General features: G+C 39.8%; 2 protein-coding genes across 2 annotated transcripts; both read left to right on the top strand.

Moving 5' to 3' along the window:
* The first annotated feature begins 3,736 nt into the window (after positions 1-3,736).
* On the top strand, positions 3,737-9,969 carry LOC137169477 (NLR family CARD domain-containing protein 3-like). Its single transcript, XM_067572698.1, has 6 exons — positions 3,737-3,998; positions 5,989-7,789; positions 7,888-8,061; positions 8,165-8,338; positions 8,467-8,513; positions 8,741-9,969. Exons 1-6 carry the CDS (start codon positions 3,908-3,910, stop codon positions 9,322-9,324), a joined length of 2,871 nt encoding a protein of 956 aa, XP_067428799.1. The 5' UTR covers positions 3,737-3,907; the 3' UTR covers positions 9,325-9,969.
* A 2,796-nt stretch (positions 9,970-12,765) lies between these two features.
* LOC137169479 (C-reactive protein-like) lies at positions 12,766-18,013 on the top strand. The gene is made up of 3 exons (XM_067572701.1): positions 12,766-13,043; positions 14,761-14,907; positions 16,487-18,013. The coding sequence occupies exons 2-3, from the start codon at positions 14,844-14,846 to the stop codon at positions 17,116-17,118; spliced, it is 696 nt and encodes a 231-aa protein (XP_067428802.1). The 5' UTR covers positions 12,766-13,043; positions 14,761-14,843; the 3' UTR covers positions 17,119-18,013.
* The last annotated feature ends 249 nt before the right edge of the window (positions 18,014-18,262 follow it).

Raw genomic sequence — 18,262 nt, 5'->3', positions numbered from 1 at the left:
TCTCCTGATGTTTCCTCGACACATGAAGGTGGAAAGTGTCTGTAAGTTGACCTGAAGTGAGTTCAGCAGGTGAGAATCCTACCAGAGAAATCTGTTAATGTCTGATCAACACCATCACTTTGATCACTTTGATCAGATTGAATCACTGTTTGACTACAGCTGAAATGTTTCTTCATGCTGATTGGCTGTTTTAAATATATCTATTTAATGTTTGCAGGTATAAATATTCCAAAAGAAATTTCTATCCAAGTTAAAGAACACGTACGATCATTATTTTATTTTTAAATGCAGCCCTCATTTTACTTAAAATGAGAGCAGAACATTTATTTACTATTAGAGTATTTATTATTTAAGACATCTGTGTATGTACTCATTCACACCTCATTTCAACTGTATTAATTTCTCTGTGCGTTGAAGTAGCAGCTGGAGGCCAAGAATCAGCCATCATCTGATGTGTGATATAAACTGCAATGTGTCAACTACTGAATCAATGTATTTACGTGGCTTTATGACATATATACAGGTTGTGAAATTGATTTAAATACAGTCACTCCACTGTTACAACTGTCCCAGTGTACAGGGACGGTTGTAGCAATATTTGTAGTAAGGACTCTTGACAGAAAAACGCCGGTCCCTCTTGGTCTGGAACCAGGACTGAGGAACAGAGTGAAGGCTTGTTAGATTATTAGATGGTCAGTTGGCTCCATCTACTGGACAGATAGTAGAACTACATCAACTGATGTTTGGTCTCTCTGACACTGACTGGTTAAACTGGTTTTCATGTCACTGATGTTTTTTAGACTGGGACTCTGAAGTTATGAGGAAATGACGGCGTCCTCAGCTCAAACCCACACAGACACCAGGACTGACGAGGCAGTACGAGCAGCTTCTTCTCTCCTGATGTTTCCTCGACACATGAAGGTGGAAAGTGTCTGTAAGTTGACCTGAAGTGAGTTCAGCAGGTGAGAATCCTACCAGAGAAATCTGTAAATGTCTGATCAACACGACTAAAAACTGTGTTTTAGAAATGTGCGATATTAAAATGGAGGACAACATCAGATATATTTATATCCTGGCTGATCATTTATTAACTGTTTATGTATCAAGTAGGAAATTTAAAAGTGTTAAGAAATTAGATAAATAATTACAACTGTATTATCAAGTGTTCATTAACTGTTTAAAAACCAGTTATAAATGCTTCATAAGGAGTTATAGTTGTTAACAAAGACATTAATAAACACTTTGAAATGTCCTTAAATCTGTTTATATTTACATTATATTGTGTTACAAACCATTTAATAACTGTTTATATGACAAACAGGGGAGTTAAAGAAAGTGTTACCCTGACTGTTTTAGAGAGATCAAACCATAATAATTATCATTATTATTGATATACAGTCAGTTTAAATGGTTTTATATTCAGTTAAACTTCTGCCTGAAACTGGCCTGAAGCAGCTGTCAGATATGATTTACTGAAGATCATTTTACTGCACAGACTTGTTGTCTGACGTCACAGTGATGTCATCAGATATTTGAATATCGAGGCCGAGACGCTCAGAAGCACAGAGACGCCGAGGGTTAATGTCTGCAGATGGACGCACAGGTAAGAACATCACAGCTGTTTGATAAATGACAAATGTTTTTAGTTTTTACACATTGATGTGTTGAGCTCTGAGAGTAACAATCCTCTTTTTCTCAACATTCAAGATAGAAATTATTGTTGTTCTCTCCAAGTGAACTGCAGCAGAACAGAGGACAGTAAAACAGTAAAAAGACAAAAACGTTTCTTGTTTCATTAAAAACAGTAAAATGTTCTAGTGGAGAAGAAAATGATGATTTATAATTGAGCAACTGAATTTCTGAACCAAATAACCAATAAGATCACAGCTCTGCCATGTTCTTCAGAAATTAAATATGTCAAGTTTTGGTCATTTTATTACATTTGCTAAAAATGTCTAATTGAGCAGCTCCTCAGGTTCTCAGTGACCTGCTGGTTCCTCTCAGGGCTTCTGGCTCATTAACATGAGCTGCATCTGCTGGGAAGTGTAAGGAGCCCTTTAGTAAATCCTCACTTGGACAGATATCTTTTTTTAGTTCTAGGGATCAACATGTGGAACTCTTTATGGATCCTGATGCGGAACATTTTAAACTCAAACTGAAACACTTTTTAAAGAAGGATCAGTCATGTAGTCATGTGATCTGCTGCTTGTTGTTTTATGAAACTTTTATGATTTGTTTGTAAGTTGTTTCTGTTTTGTGCTTCTTTGTGTGTATTTTGTTGTTGAGTTTTGTGTTTTTTCATTAAATGTATGTCCTGTATATGTATTGTTGAGTCTTGTGCAGTTTCATATGTATTTCACTGTTGAGTTTTATGCATTTTAAACATCTGTTTCATAGTGTTTGTCGACTGAAATAACAAACAGAATTTTAACAGCTTTACTGATAAGTGCAACAAGACAATCACAGAGACAAATCCTTTGTCCGATGCAGTTAGGAGATCATTAGTGACTTTCACCAGTGCTGTCTCTGTGCTATGATGCCTCTAAATCCTGACTGAAAATCCTCAAATAAACTATTGTTGTGTAGAAAGTCACATAAATGATTAGAGACTGCTTTCTCAAGAGAGAGGAATGGAAGGTTAGATATAGGTCTATAATTGGCTAAAATGCCTGAATCAAGAGTAGGCTTCTTAAGAAGAGGTTTAATTACAGCTACTTTAAAGGACTGTGGTACATAGCCTGTTACTAAAGACAGATTGATCATATCTAGTAAAGAAGTGCTAACTAAGGGTAAGACTTCCTGAAGCAGCCTAGTTGAGATGATTAATAATTGATTGATTGAATTGAATGATTGATAATTTGCGGGTTAGAGATTTAAACCATGGAGCTATGCCCTTTTAAAGGGGAGATGGAGTGAAGTGCTATTCGTAATGAGCCTGCAGCTCTATCAACAAGATTATCAGTTTGGGAGGAACTAAAGTTAACATAAGAGTCCTCTGTAGTATTGAGACATGGCAGTGAATTCAGTACTGATGGAATTGCTTCCTTAAATTTAGCTACAGCACTATCAGAGAGACATCTAGTGAGGACATGGTGGTGTGTAATCCAGTAATAGGAAGTCAAAAGTTATTAAAAAATGATCTGATAGAATAGGATTTTGTGGAAAAATTATTAAATGTTCAATTTCAATCCCATAAGTCAGAACAAGGTGGAGGGTGTGGTTAAGACAGTGAGTGGGATTATTTACACTCTGAGAGAAGCCAATTGAGTCTAATAATGAGATAAATGCAGCACTAAGACTGTAATTATCGACATCCACATGAACATTAAAGTCACCTACTATAATTACTTTATCTATGCTAAGGACTAAGTTTGATAAAAACTCAGAATTCAGATAAAAATTCAGTTTCATTTTGGTCTACTAATAAACATATTTCTAGATATGAGAGCAGCTCCATCCAAAGTGGGATGTATGCCGTCTCTCCTAATCAGACCAGGTCTTCCCCAGAAAGTCTGCCAATTGTGTTCAATAAGTGGTTTAAGATTTGAAAAGCTGCTATCAAAGCCCAACTGTGGCTTTTGAAGTGTTTTAATAAAACCCAAAAAGTTCTGCATAGATGTTCCACATTATTTTTGGAAACATTTGATGGAAACAGTGAGCAGCAGAGTGATGAGATGGGATGTGGGGAACGTTTTGTTTAGGTAAAGACTTTCTTTATTTCTGACAGGGAGAAAAAACGGTGGAATCTAACCCTAAAGAGGACCTCTTGAGAACTTTACAGAATTTGGCAGAAGATGACTTTAAAACATTCAAGTGGTACCTGGAGCAGCCTGAGGTCCTGGAAGGCTTCCCAGCAATCCCAAAGTGTAGACTGGAGAAGGCGGACCGGTTGGACACAGTGGATCTGATGGTGCAGACCTACAGCGAACACACTCTGCAGGTGACCAGAAAGGTTCTGAGGAAGATGAATAAGCAATATTCACACACCATCTCAGAACGTAAGTCATGCTCAAACTGTTATTATCAGTAACAAATCTCACATGACAATGAGATCCGGGCATGGAATGAAATTTTATAATATCAAGAAAGTGTTTTTGCACAAATATGAAATGTTATAGCTAAATTTAGTCATTAAAGTGCAACACACCCAGGCATCATGTGATGTACACCTGTCACACATAACTGATGAGCCACACAGAAGAAGTTGTCAGGCTACAGTAGCAAGCCTGATGCACATCAATGCTGGGAAAAAGGACAGTGGTGTATCCTGACATGTTGATATGAGTCAGCCTGTGATAACACACAATGAGCCCGTAACAAGTAAAAATCTGCTCACCACCACAGTGACCATAGAGGATCAATTCTACAGTACCTCAAGGTTGGCAGTGTGACCCAGCAATGAATCAAAAAAATCTTTATCACATGCTGGCTGTCATATCTCATATCATATTTCATGTCTCCCTTCTCTTTTACATATCCCATGTATATAAACAGTCAGGGTTTGTGGATTCTTCTTAGCGGGAGGACCAGTGGTTTATCATTAACTGGTCTTCAGGGATGGTGGCAGCAATCACAGAAATTTGTGTCAGTGAATAAAGACAGCTTTTCCTTGATTTCCTGGTTCCTCAAAGGTGATCCCAGTTCACAGGACTACGTAATCAGTTCCTCCAAGGGTCCTGGACGTAGTCCTCAGTGCAATTCAGCATTCTCTTTGAGCCCCTTGGGGTTGCTGATCTATAATGTTACTGCCGTTAGCCATAACTTCTGCCACAAAGACAGGTGAGCTCTCAGCACTGTCAGTTCACAGTGACTGCTGCAGGTTGGTGGCAGTTGGGTCAGGTGTAGTCCTTTTCCCCAACAGTTCCACCTAACTCAGTTTGAGCTGTGATCATTGTCTACTACTGAGGGAGCCACACTCTGCCAAGTGAGGGCCAATTCATACTTTCCATGTCTGCGTGGCCATGTGGGTCTCTGCAGCCGCTGGACTGTCACACTATGAGTGCGCCACTAAAGCAAACAGGATGCTTGTCTCATGTACTGTATGTACAATATGAACTGTATTCCTCTTGTCATTAAGCTTTTTTTTTGGCAAAATACAGGAACTCCTCAGCTACATTCAGACTGAAATCAGCCCTGTGTAAAACAATACAAGGGGGCTGTGTTGGTGTGGACAATGAAATATGATCCAGTAAGTCCGGGTGCAGTGACAGATTATTGTGTTTAAAGGCTCGTCAGAAAAACACTGCAAAACTGCAAACTTGTACACGTGTATGCAGACACCCGATTGTATGATGTGTGGAACTATGTTTCCTGGATAGGTCCTTTTCTGAAGTTCCCAAGGGTGACAGGCATGGGTATGGGAATACTCATGAGCCCATCCTGAGCAATGTTGTGTTTCCCCAGGGGATTCCCAAAGAGGCAGAAGGGTATTGGGAGGCCAGAGGGATTGAAGCTTCAGTAGTCAAGAAGGCAAAACTCTGGCTGAGCCAAAAGGTTTGGGAGAAGTCTCATCCAACTCGATGGTAGAGGTTAATAAGGTAGTCAAAGAGGTCCACAGTGGTAAGGTGCCAGAGGTGGATGAGATTTGTCCTGATATGTTGAAGGCTCTGGACATTGTTATGCTGTCTTGAGTGACACACCTCTTCAATGTCACATGAGGGTTGGGGACAGTGCCTGTCAACTCAGTGGTGATACTCATTTTTAAAAACGGGACCAAAGGTTGTATTCCAACTCTTTGGGAGGCACATCACTCAGGCTACACCAGAAACCAATGTGAGAGTGCTGGAGGGGAGGCATAAACCAAACCTCAAATTCAGGAGGATGTTTTGGTTGTATAATTGTTATTTTATTTATCACAATACAAAAAATATTTTGATCTAAGGAAAAATTTTGCTGTTGAATCAGAAATGTGCACAATTATCAGGAAACTACTAAAACGTGATCTAACAGTACTCTCTTATTTATGTTGTCTCTTTTCTATTAATTCAGAGATTCTTGCCCAGTGTCAGTGTAAACTCAAATCCAAGCTGAAAAGAAGATTTCAATATTTATTCGAGAAAATCACAAAATCAGGGAATTCAAAACTTCTAGAAGAGATCTACACTGAGATCTACATCATAATGGAAGAAACTGGAGAGGTCAACATGGAACATGAGGTCAGACAGATTGAAACAGCATCCAGGAAACCAGACAGACCAGAAACAACAATCAGACAAGAGGACATCTTTAAAACCTCACCTGGAAGAGATGAACCAATCAGAACAGTGATGACAAAGGGAGTGGCTGGCATTGGGAAAACAGTCTTAACACAGAAGTTCACTCTGGACTGGGCTGAAGACAAAGCCAACCAGGACATACACTTCACATTTCCATTCACTTTCAGAGAGCTGAATGTGCTGAAAGAGAACAAGTACAGCTTGGTGGAACTTGTTCATCACTTCTTTACTGAAACCAAAGAAGCAGGAATCTGCAGGTTTGAAGAGTTCCAGGTTGTGTTCATCTTTGACGGTCTGGATGAATGTCGACTTCCTCTGGACTTCCACAACAATGAGATCCTGACTGATGTTACAGAGTCCACCTCAGTGGATGTGCTGCTGACAAACCTCATCAGGGGGAAACTGCTTCCCTCTGCTTGCCTCTGGATAACCACACGACCTGCAGCAGCCAATCAGATCCCTCCTGAGTGTGTCAGCATGGTAACAGAGGTCAGAGGGTTCACTGATCCACAAAAGGAGGAGTACTTCAGGAAGAGATTCAGAGATGAGAAGCAGGCCAGCACCATCATCTCCCACATCAAGACATCACAAAGCCTCCACATCATGTGCCACATCCCAGTCTTCTGCTGGATCACTGCTACAGTTCTGGAGCATTTGTTGAAAAGTAGAGAGGGAGAAAAGCTGCCCAAGACCCTGACTAAAATGTACATCCACTTCCTGGTGGTTCAGGCCAAAATGAAGAATGTCAAATATGATGGAGGAGCTGAGAGAGATCCACACTGGAATCCAGGGAACAGGAAGATGATTGAGTCTCTGGGAAAACTGGCTTTTGAGCAGCTGCAGAACGGCAACCTGATCTTCTATGAATCAGACCTGACAGAGTGTGGCATCAATATCAGAGCAGCCTCAGTGTACTCAGGAGTGTTCACAGAGATCTTTAAAGAGGAGAGTGGACTGTACCAGGACAAGGTGTTCTGCTTCGTCCATCTGAGCGTTCAGGAGTTTCTGGCTGCTCTTCATGTCCATCTGACATTCATCAACTCTGGAGTCAATCTGCTGGCAGAAAGACAAACGACATCCTGGTGGTCTAAAGTCTTTAAAGACAAACCTAAACTAAAACATCTCTACCAGAATGCTGTGGACAAGGCCTTAAAGAGTCCAAATGGACACCTTGACCTGTTCCTCCGCTTCCTCCTGGGTCTTTCACTGAAGACCAATCAGACTCTCCTACGAGGCCTGCTGACACAGACAGGAAGCAGCTCACAGACCAATCAGAAAACAGTTGATTACATAAAGAAGAAGATCAGTGAAAATGTGTCTGCAGAGAGAAGCATCAATCTGTTCCACTGTCTGAATGAGCTGAATGACCGTTCTCTAGTGGAGGAGATCCAACAGTACCTGAGATTAGGAAGACTCTCCACAGATGAACTGTCTCCTGCTCAGTGGTCAGCTCTGGTCTTCATCTTACTGTCATCAGAAAAAGATCTGGACATGTTTGACCTGAAGAAATACTCTGCTTCAGAGGAGGCTCTTCTGAGGCTGCTACCAGTGGTCAAAGCTTCAAATAAAGCTCTGTAAGTGGGTGAACTGCTGGATATATGAACAATTCAAATATGTTTAATTTTAAACATGATAACAAAAACATTTGTGTTCATCACTAATTATTCGGCAGGCTGAGTGGCTGTAACCTGTCAGAGAGAAGCTGTGCAGCTCTGTCCTCAGTTCTCAGCTCGCAGTCCTCTAGTCTCAGAGAGCTTGAGCTGAGTAACAATGACTTGCAGGACTCAGGAGTCAAGCTCCTGTCTGCTGGGCTGGGGAGTCCACACTGTACACTAGAAACTCTCAGGTCAGGATTCAGATGTTTTAGTGAAGATGATCAACATCTGTAGGATCTTCCTGCTAACATGATTTTCTAAAACACTGAATTAACTTTATTTTCTGAATTCTAGTCTGTCAGGATGTCTGATCACAGAGGAAGGCTGTGCTTCTCTGGCCTCAGCTCTGAGCTCCAACCCCTCCCATCTGAGAGAACTGGATCTGACCTACAATCATCCAGGAGGTTCAGGAGAGAAGCTGCTGTCTGCTGGACTGGAGGATCCACACTGGAGACTGGACACTCTCAGGTATGGAGAGATGAGTTGCAGCCTGTTTCTGTGTCACTCTGACAAACTGAGGAACACTGTATCATGTTGAACAGCAGTTAGGACTCATGTTGGATAGAAAATCATTCTGACTGTGTTTCTTCCTCCAGGTTGGAACATGGTGGAGAGCACAGGTTAAAACCTGGTCTGAAGAAGTGTAAGTGTGGATTTAATTTGATTCATGACAACTAAACAGCACACAGTCAGTTTCTCTTTAAATACAACGTTAGTCTGTTTGGTATGTATTCATAAAACATTACTGATAAAATGTGTCATTAAACTTCATAGAAATGAACAACAGATCAGAACTTAAACAGAGAATAAATCCATCAGGTGTGTCAGATGATAAACTGCTGCTGTGTTATTTCTTCTTCTCTTAATCAGATTTCAGTGAACTCACACTGGACACAAACACAGCATACAGATACCTCAAACTGTCTGACAACAACAGGAAGGTGACACGTGTGGAGGAGGATCAGTCATATCCTGATCATCCAGACAGATTTGACTGCTACTGTCAACTGCTGTGTAGAAGTGGTCTGACTGGTCGCTGTTACTGGGAGGTCGAGTGGAGAGGAAGAGTTCATATGTCAGTGACTTACAGAGAAATCAGAAGGAAAGGAAACAGTATTGATTGTTTGTTTGGGTTGAATGATCTGTCCTGGAGTCTGAAGTGCTCTGATGTTAATGGTTACTCTGTCCATCAAAATAAGAAAGAAACAGAAATCCCCTGCCCCCCCTCCTCCTCCTCCTCCTCCTCTTCCTCCTCTGTCTCTAACAGAGTAGCAGTGTATGTGGACTGTCCTGCTGGCACTCTGTCCTTCTACAGAGTCTCCTCTGACACACTGATCCACCTCCACACCTTCAACGCCACATTCAATCAGCCTCTGTATCCTGGGTTTGGGTTTGGGTCTGATTCCTCAGTGTCTCTGTGTCGTCTGTCTGAGGAAGAGTCTCCTCCTGTGTAGACAAACAGTCACACTGCTGACTGAAGACAGCTGCTGAAATCACTGTTCACTCTGTTGTGTAGGGACCTCACAGGCCAGACTGCATGTTTTACACGCTAAGGAAGAAAGGGAGTCCTTAAGGGACTCAGTCTCCCAGAGTCCTCTGGGTACTTTGCACCTGGAAGTTAACTCCACCCATGGACCTAGCTCTAAGCTACCATTGGTCAGTGAAGTTTACCTATGATCCTCCGTGATGTCATCAGGTCAACAAAATCAGAGTTGGCCTTTATTCTGGCTTCTTTTTCCCCTGGACACTCAGCTGCTCAGCAGCAGCTGCTGCTAGGCTCTACCTCTTTCTCCCCACTGCTGCTGAAGCAACAGCGACTCCTCTTTCTTTTCTCTCTGGCTCTTCTCTATTGGACTTCTCACACTGCAGGGGCATTGCAGCATGCAGCTACACTTGCCCCTGCTGTGAAGCTCTCTGTCTCAGTGTGGCCTGCTAACAGAGCAGACACACAAAACTCTGTTCTTAACGGCAGGACACAATGGCCTGCTTAAGATAAACCAAGATTCAGTAAATAAGTTATCTTGCACCAGCAGCTATGAGACAAGCCAGCTGATTTTACAAGCACAGGAGCCACAAAGCAGTGTTAGCTTGCCACGGATCACCAACTCAACAAAGCAGCACCTCTTCCCCCCAAAAACTTGTAACAACTTGGCCTAACCTAGCCTAGCCTAGCCTAGCAAAGCATAGCATAGCATAGCATAGCATAGCATAGCATAGCATAGCATAGCATAGCATAGTAGCACACATGGCTAAGCACAACACTGATAACTTTGTCAACTTACATGTATTGATTTGATTTGATCAATCAATCAATCAATCTTTATTTATATAGCGCCAAATCACAACAAAAGTCATCTCAAGGCACTTTTCACATAGAGCAGGTCAAGACCGTACTCTTTAATTTACAGAGACCCAACAATTCCCCCATAAGCAAGCATGATGTCATTCACTTAGCTTTATTGTTATGACGTCTATTCATAGTTTGGTTTTTGGATAGCCACACTGCTAAGTTAATTTTAGTTCATGCTTTACACATGTATTCATAGGTCTGGAGTTATATCCAGCAACTAACACATTTTGCATGCAAACTAACTAACATCTCTTTCAGCCTGGCACCTGACACTCTCTTTTAAACATAAACACATTTACACACTTTTTGTTCTGACACATGTTCATGCTTAAATCCATTATGTCATTGTGGAGGCAGAAATCTCAGGTGTTGAAGGTTCATCACAAGTTCAATGAAAAGTAAATATATTTTGTATGCTTGTTTGTGTAATCCGTATTTGTTACTTTGAATCTTTTCAGTTACTAAAGATTTGTTTTAAGAGAAAATAAATAAATAAATAATGAAAATGTGGGTGATGTTTTGGCAAATACACTAAAGCACTGCTATAACAAATATTTACCATGTTTAACCAAATATTGATCATGTTTCTGTGAAATAGTCCAACTCAAACCCAACAAAACCCACTTTAACCCTCATCCTGGTTTTTATTTTTTATGAATACTGCATCTTTTAGATAATTCAGTACGTTTCTTAAAAGATAAATTATGTTTTTTATTTTTAAGGATCTCAAAGATAACATGTTTTTGAAGTGAGAGTGAAGGCTACATGCAAGAACGAGGAGATGAAGGTGATACATGCATACATTTGTGCACCCAGATTTTGTATATTTAATTTAAGTTATCCAATCAAAAACAGGATCAAGAAAAAACACCTTAAGCCATGTAATCTTTATTGTCTATTATTTAATTGAAATTTAAAATATTGCAGAAATGTTGCATAAAACATGTTTAAAACACAGTTATCTGAGAGCATGGTCCCAGTTTTGCTGACACTCAAACAGTGAAAACCGTTGGAAACCACAAAAATAGGGAAGTTTTCAGCTTCTCCTTTTTCTGGAGGACGTTTGCAGGGATCTGAAGGACAGTGATGATTAAACTTGACGTGGTATGGGACAGCCACCATCAAAACCAGACCCTCCCTGACACAAAAACCATCTAACTCCACTCAACCCCAGTCTTCATGCCACTACATATGGGGGGTTCTTATGCACTGCAAACTGCTGGGGCAGAGAGGCAACTGGAAAACCAGCATCCACTCTGCGGCCAGGGACGTGCTCCAGAGAAACTGCTCTACCAACGTTTGTTGCCACTAACGCCATCCAAACCTAACAGGAGATAAATGGGTCAAAAACAATGGCTACCCCAACCAAGGCATTGTAGTTCAAATGGACCAACATTTACCTGATTTAAAACACTTCAACTAAAACAAGCAAAACAAAGTTATATAAATAAAACCAAAACTGGGGACAAGTGCTGCTCCTCTACTCTGAACCCCACCAGAAAAATAATTCTTACCCCAAGTTCTGAATCCAGGGAAGAAAATAATTTACAGTTTCATGTGTGAAACTCCTCCGAGTGGACAATATTCAGAAAAGCACAAATGGTGTGTTTTTACAAATATTTATTCCCTACAAATATTTTAAAATTATTTATTTTTGGGAAGAAAAAAAAAATCGAATAACAGCGCACAGCGAGGTAACATCTCCGTCTCTCTCCTTTGCTGTCTGTCTTTGTGTCATGGATGTAGAAATACCAGCAGTTCTGTGTGACTGGCAGAGCTGAGCTTTGGCTGAGTGGTCGGTGCAGTTGTCTTTGGTCTGTGAGACTGTGGTTCAGGACTTGGAGTGGAAATCCTCTTTGCAAAATAGTTTATTGACGAACACTTATTTTAACACTTAAATATCCTAAAATTAGAAGTATAGTAAAAACAAAAACAGGATTTTTACACCTATTTCCACTTTTATTCAAATACAAATACAAATACAAATACTGGGCTGTCTGCACATCCCTAATCTGGATACCACAACATACTCAAGGTTTTAAACAAGAGAGGCCAACGAATAATCCTACAAAAAGCCAATATGACTCAGATTTACAACAGATTAAGGTTATCAAAGAAAAAGCCCTCATCTATCACACTCAGGACGAGCCCCCAAATGTCACAAACTGGCTCAGTTTGAGAGTCATTTGCAAAAAAAGGGAATCACAAATGAGTAAAGTTTCTACAATGACATAGTCAGCTAGGTCAGTAATGAATGCAGTGTGTGTTTGTGTGTGATGTGTGCAAACAAAACACAACCCCCCACCCCAACTCCCACCAGCTCCGGAGCCAGGAAACCAAACCAGCCTCACATACAGAAGGCAGAGAGGGACGTCACAGTGTATATTTACTTTTAATTATTCATAAAAACAGGGTCAAGAAAAAACCACGTAATCTTTACTGTCCGTTATTTAATTAAAATGTATAATATTGCAGAAATTCAGTATAAAACATGTTTAGAACACAGTTACATGAAAGCATGAACCAAATTTTGCTGACACTCAAACGGTGAAAACTGTCAGAAACCACAAAAACAGGGAAGTTTTCAGCTTCTCCTTCTTCTGGAGGACGTTTGCAGGGATCTGAAGGACAGTGATGATTAAACTTGACGTGGTCACTTTCTTGATGATGAAGAGAAATCTGAACAAACGGCTGGATATAAATTTCAGATCCATCAGGTCTCCTGCAGAATTCTTTTTGCTGGAAGAAGAAGAAGAAGAAGAAAAAAGGAGAAGAAGAAGAAGAAGAAGAAGACAATCTCTGCTCCAAACTGTCACCTTACAGGTAAATTAAACTGACCTCACTCCTCCTTCGCAGGTGGATCAATAACTCTTTTACTAATAACAGTAAATATTTCATTACGAGACAAAGTCCTGCATTTAATAGTATTTGTAGTAAAATGAGTCTGTGGGATTTGAAAGTACTGATAGTGTTGATTATTGTTGTTATTGATGAATATGAATCAATTATCTGCGTATTGCCCCAATTTGTACATTTTTGCAGAGAAATATTTAATCATCTCATGTTGTGACATTTTGAGGAAGAAGTTTTAACAGTTTAAACAGCCTCAAGATGATTCAAAGATTCAAAAATTCTGTTCCACAAATCTGACTTTTCTGTACTTGTTGCTGTTTCTTGCAAAGCGTTTTAACTCTGCACATTATTCAAACTAAAGAATCTAACTGGGGAACATCCCTGTTTGGTTGAACTGGTTTCCAAAAAGAACTGGTTGCACTTTAGATTAAAGCCTGCAAATTACAGTGTAACTATTTAATGCATACAGAGTATTAATAAAATACTTACTGGGTAGGAAATAAGGAAACGGAAAGAAGTTTAAGGGACTTAGAAATAAATTTCACTGTCAGTAGTTTTTTTTAATGACAGAGAACCTGTTTAATAATTTGATAATTACAGTAATATTGTCACATGGAAATGAGAGAAAACAGACTAACAGAGTTGACATTGTGATACAATTAATTGTAGTATAATTGTAGTGTAATTTACTGTAATGTACTGTAACTTATAATATTCCTACAAAGTATTGTCTTTACGAGGTTACATTAACAGTTTTTAGGTTTGCTATTTTACATTATTATTATTGTTGCTGGGAAACCAAAACTCAGGCAAATCCTGAGAGGAAAAATGTTCCTTATCATTGTATAAATAAATTATGTATCGTTTGTACGATGTATGTTAATATATTTGTCATGTTTTTAAAGTATCCGTGAATACATGCAGCTGAGATTATTAGTGATAGTAAACTCGCATCAGCACAAAGCACTGGAAAAGCAGCAAAAACTCCTTTATTATAGTATATTATTGTATATAGTATCATTATATTATACTATATAGTATAGAATATTACAGTATATAGTATATATTGATTCTAATGTATGTGGGCATTCTCCTATATCCTATATAAAATATTTACACTGTAATTTATTTGCTGTAATATAACCAAATAATTTATCTCAATCTGACATCAAAAACTGCATTAAACAGAAATAATACATCATGTAGCGCAGAGTTCAATCAATTTTAAACTCATATTATCGTTATAAAATATACAAAAGTCATTTTACCTTCTTTCCTAAATTTAATCTGTATTTGCTGTTTAATGTTTTCTGTAAATGTGGAATCATCTTGTAATTACTGATACCTTGCTGAGTAAAATACTCTGGAGCTCAAAACAATCCAATGTCAAATTCTACTTACTGTTTTTCTGTTTGATTTCTATCATTTCACACTGTCTTCATCAGCAGCTGGAGGTTGATGAGTTGTGTTGACATGTGAGTGCAGTAGCTGTTAAGATTTCATCCACAACACTTTTAGGACTTTACATCCATGTTAGGAATTAAAATTCAGGACCACATGTCTGACAAAGCTATCCCCACTCAAGGCCCACTTACTCACTTTCTCCGCAGCATCCGACCTGGAAAACTAGATCTGTGGAACTGAATCAAACACACACTTTGACCTCTAGTTATGAAAATCTTTTCAGGTTTTGAGTGACGTAGGTGTCACCAGCAAGAGTTAATCCTCATCATCATCATCATCATCATCATCATCATCATCGTCGTCGTCATGGAGACGAGGATGTTGTTGTTTTCCGTTCTTCTCTGGACTGCTGGACACTGTAAGGTTAAAGGTGAGACAGCAGATTTCCTGCTTTATTACAGATCATCTAACAACTGAACTACGCTGAATATTCACTGAAATGAGAAACGGTTCTGTCAACCTCCTGATGTCTAAAAGGTTCCTGAAAAACCTTAAAACGTTTCATTTCTCTCTCCCTCCAGGATTTCTGTGATTATTGCAGCCAAAAATGTTTGATTTTGCAGCAGCTTTTCCCAAAAAATGTGATACAATTTGCATCTTATAGCAGGAACTGGGAAACATTGCAAGCAAAGTAAAATAATGTGATTTATTTAAACTGGTACCAGTGAAGAGTCGTATGTAACGACATCCTGCAGATCACAGAAACAACTATATTTCAGCTGAACATGAGAGCCATGAGGACTCAACGTTCTATAAAACAGAAAATACTGTACTTGAGTTCCATTTATAACCTTTATTAAATAAACTTTCAGCTCAACATCAGCAGCAAATAAAATCAGTCAGTCATCAAATCTAGTTTGATGTTTATGTTTGCGGCAGATTATGTCTCCTGACTCACCGAATCAAACCTCATGTGGGAACATTTGGTACAATTCTCTGGTGTTTTAGTGCCGGTTTGGTCTGATGTTCTCTGGTGTTTTAGTGCCGATTGGGTCTGATGTTCTCTGGTGTTTTAGTGCCGGTTTGGTCTGATATTCTCTGGTGTTTTACTGCCGGTTTGGTCTGATGTTCTCTGGTGTTTTAGTGCCGGTTTGGTCTGATATTCTCTGGTGTTTTAGTGTCGGTTTGGTCTGATGTTCTCTGGTGTTTTAGTGCCGGTTTGGTCTGATATTCTCTGGTGTTTTAGTGCCGGTTTGGTCTGATATTCTCTGGTGTTTTAGTGTCGGTTTGGTCTGATGTTCTCTGGTGTTTTAGTGCCGGTTTGGTCTGATGTTCTCTGGTGTTTTACTGCCGGTTTGGTCTGATGTTCTCTGGTGTTTTAGTGCCGGTTTGGTCTGATATTCTCTGGTGTTTTAGTGTCGGTTTGGTCTGATGTTCTCTGGTGTTTTAGTGCCGGTTTGGTCTGATATTCTCTGGTGTTTTAGTGCCGGTTTGGTCTGATATTCTCTGGTGTTTTAGTGTCGGTTTGGTCTGATGTTCTCTGGTGTTTTAGTGCCGGTTTGGTCTGATGTTCTCTGGTGTTTTACTGCCGGTTTGGTCTGATGTTCTCTGGTGTTTTAGTGCCGGTTTGGTCTGATGTTCTCTGGTGTTTTAGTGCCGGTTTGGTCTGATGTTCTCTGGTGTTTTAGTGCCGGTTTGGTCTGATGTTCTCTGGTGTTTTAGTGTCGGTTTGGTCTGATGTTCTCTGGTGTTTTAGTGCCGGTTGGGTCTGATGTTCTCTGGTGTTTTAGTGTCGGTTGGGTCTGATGTTCTCTGGTGTTTTAGTGCCGGTTGGGTCTGATGTTCTCTGGTGTTTTAGAGCAGGTTTGGTCTGATGTTCTCTGGTGTTTTAGTGCCGGTTTGGTCTGATGTTCTCTGGTGTTTTAGTGTCGGTTGAGTCTGATATTCTCTGGCGTTTTTCTGTAAATTCATCTTCATGTGACTGATTCTTTCTCTTCTGTTTGTCACAGATCTGTCGGGGAAGCAGTTCACTTTTCCCAGTGATCCCAGTGGTGTAAACGAGCCCCACGTTATTCTTCATGTCAACACTGTTTCCATCCCTACGATGACCGTCTGCCTTCGGTTCTTTTCTCAACTGAAAAGGACGCAGGGACTCTTTTCTTTGGCGACTCGCGACCACAGCAACGCTCTGCTGCTGATGAAGGACGGTCAGGGATCGTACAAGGTCCACTCAGGCAGCGATTCATACTTCTTCCTGAATCTACCGACCCACGAGCTGGACTGGAACTCGATCTGCTGGACCTGGGACTCTGGGACCGGGCTGACCCAGGTGTGGCTGAACGGGCTTCGTACCTCCCAGAAGCTAATGGGACTGAACTATGTAGTGAGCGGGAATCTGAGCATCATCATCGGTCAGGAGCAAGATGAATTTCGAGGTGGTTACAACATGAACGACTCGTTTGAAGGGGACATTACTGACCTTCACATGTGGGACCACATCGTGTCTGCATGTGACATCCGGTCCTACATGAATCAGGGTTCCTTTGATCCCGGGAACCTCCTCGACTGGAACAACCTGAGCTACAGAGTCTCAGGGAACGTCTTCATCCAGGACAGCGATTTCCAAGAACCGATCTGTTAGTAATGAGTTTTGTAGTAAAGACGTGGCTGAATCCAAATACATATTCAGAAAAGCACAAATACTGAGCTTTATGAATGTTTATTCTGTACAAATATTTTAAAAATTATTTGTTTTTGAGAAGTTGTGACTGATAATGTAGCAGGTAACGTTGCTGTTTGTCTGTCATGAGAGAATAAACAGCTGATCTGCTCACATGTCTGATAGATTATAGATTATTACAGACCTGCTGCAGGAATCCACCTTTAACACTTTTAATATCCTAAAATTAGAAGTGTAGTCAAAACAAAAACAGGATTTTTTTCCTTTTATTCAAATACAAATTATTTTGCTGCCTCAACAAATACAAATACAGTCAGATTAACACGTTATCTCAGCGGGGATCTTTGAAACAAAGCGTTCTCGATTTCACCTCAGTTTTATTTCCTCGCTGCTGATTTTACTGAAATGATTTTATAACTCAATAAGTTTGTAGAAAGTTCTTACAGTTTGTTCTTGTGGCCCAAATTCTGTCCTGATTCAAAGTGTATTGAAGTCAACAAGAAACTGAAACCAGTGATTACTTTATTGATTAAGCAGCACAGAATAAACATTCTGACTGACACATCAGGATCTCGTGTTGATGAGCTTAAACTCAGCAGCAGCGTTAGTCTGTATCTGCAGCGTGTTTGTCTGAAGGAAAACTCTGATAAAGGTTTGCTTTGAAGATTCATTCTTGATCTTTCAACCACATGTCATGATCTTCCGCAGCAGACGGAAACGGTGAAGTTCAGGTTTCAGGAAAGAGATTCTGTCAAATTTTACTTTATGTTCTATTAAAATACTTTGACATTTTACATTTGAATTGATTGTATGTGCAACAAACATTTGTTTTATTTTGAGCCTGACATTTCATAATATTGTGTCATCAGTTTAATAAACTTTAATTTTTAAATGTATATTTCTTGCACCTCTGGCCTGATTATCACTGCTAATAAAGTAACTAATAAAACATTTTATTATGTTTCCTGCCTGTAACTTTACAGTAGAAACAGTAGAAACAGTAGAAACAGCAGATGTGTTCAATGTTTCTGATGTTCATCCAAAGTTCACAGAATCACATTTAAAGTCATAACTTCTTTTGAGAAGAGCGCGCGAAGCGCACGCG

This window comes from Thunnus thynnus, chromosome 18 (genome assembly GCF_963924715.1).
Source record: "Thunnus thynnus chromosome 18, fThuThy2.1, whole genome shotgun sequence".
NCBI classification, from domain to species: domain Eukaryota; kingdom Metazoa; phylum Chordata; class Actinopteri; order Scombriformes; family Scombridae; genus Thunnus; species Thunnus thynnus.
The sequence above is the reverse complement of the archived record's forward strand: the minus strand, read 5'-3'. Positions and strand labels throughout refer to the sequence as shown.

What these genes read in the sequence shown, in the direction of transcription:
- LOC137169477 (XM_067572698.1), top strand. Translation starts at nt 3,908, where the DNA reads ATGGTGCAGACCTACAGCGAACACACTCTGCAGGTGACCAGAAAGGTT. An exon ending in TGGAGACTGGACACTCTCAG is followed by an intron (nt 8,339 to 8,466) that starts GTATGGAGAGAT and finishes TTCTTCCTCCAG; the next exon opens with GTTGGAACATGGTGGAGAGC. An exon ending in AAAACCTGGTCTGAAGAAGT is followed by an intron (nt 8,514 to 8,740) that starts GTAAGTGTGGAT and finishes TCTCTTAATCAG; the next exon opens with ATTTCAGTGAACTCACACTG.
- LOC137169479 (XM_067572701.1), top strand. Translation starts at nt 14,844, where the DNA reads ATGGAGACGAGGATGTTGTTGTTTTCCGTTCTTCTCTGGACTGCTGGA. An exon ending in TGGACACTGTAAGGTTAAAG is followed by an intron (nt 14,908 to 16,486) that starts GTGAGACAGCAG and finishes TGTTTGTCACAG; the next exon opens with ATCTGTCGGGGAAGCAGTTC.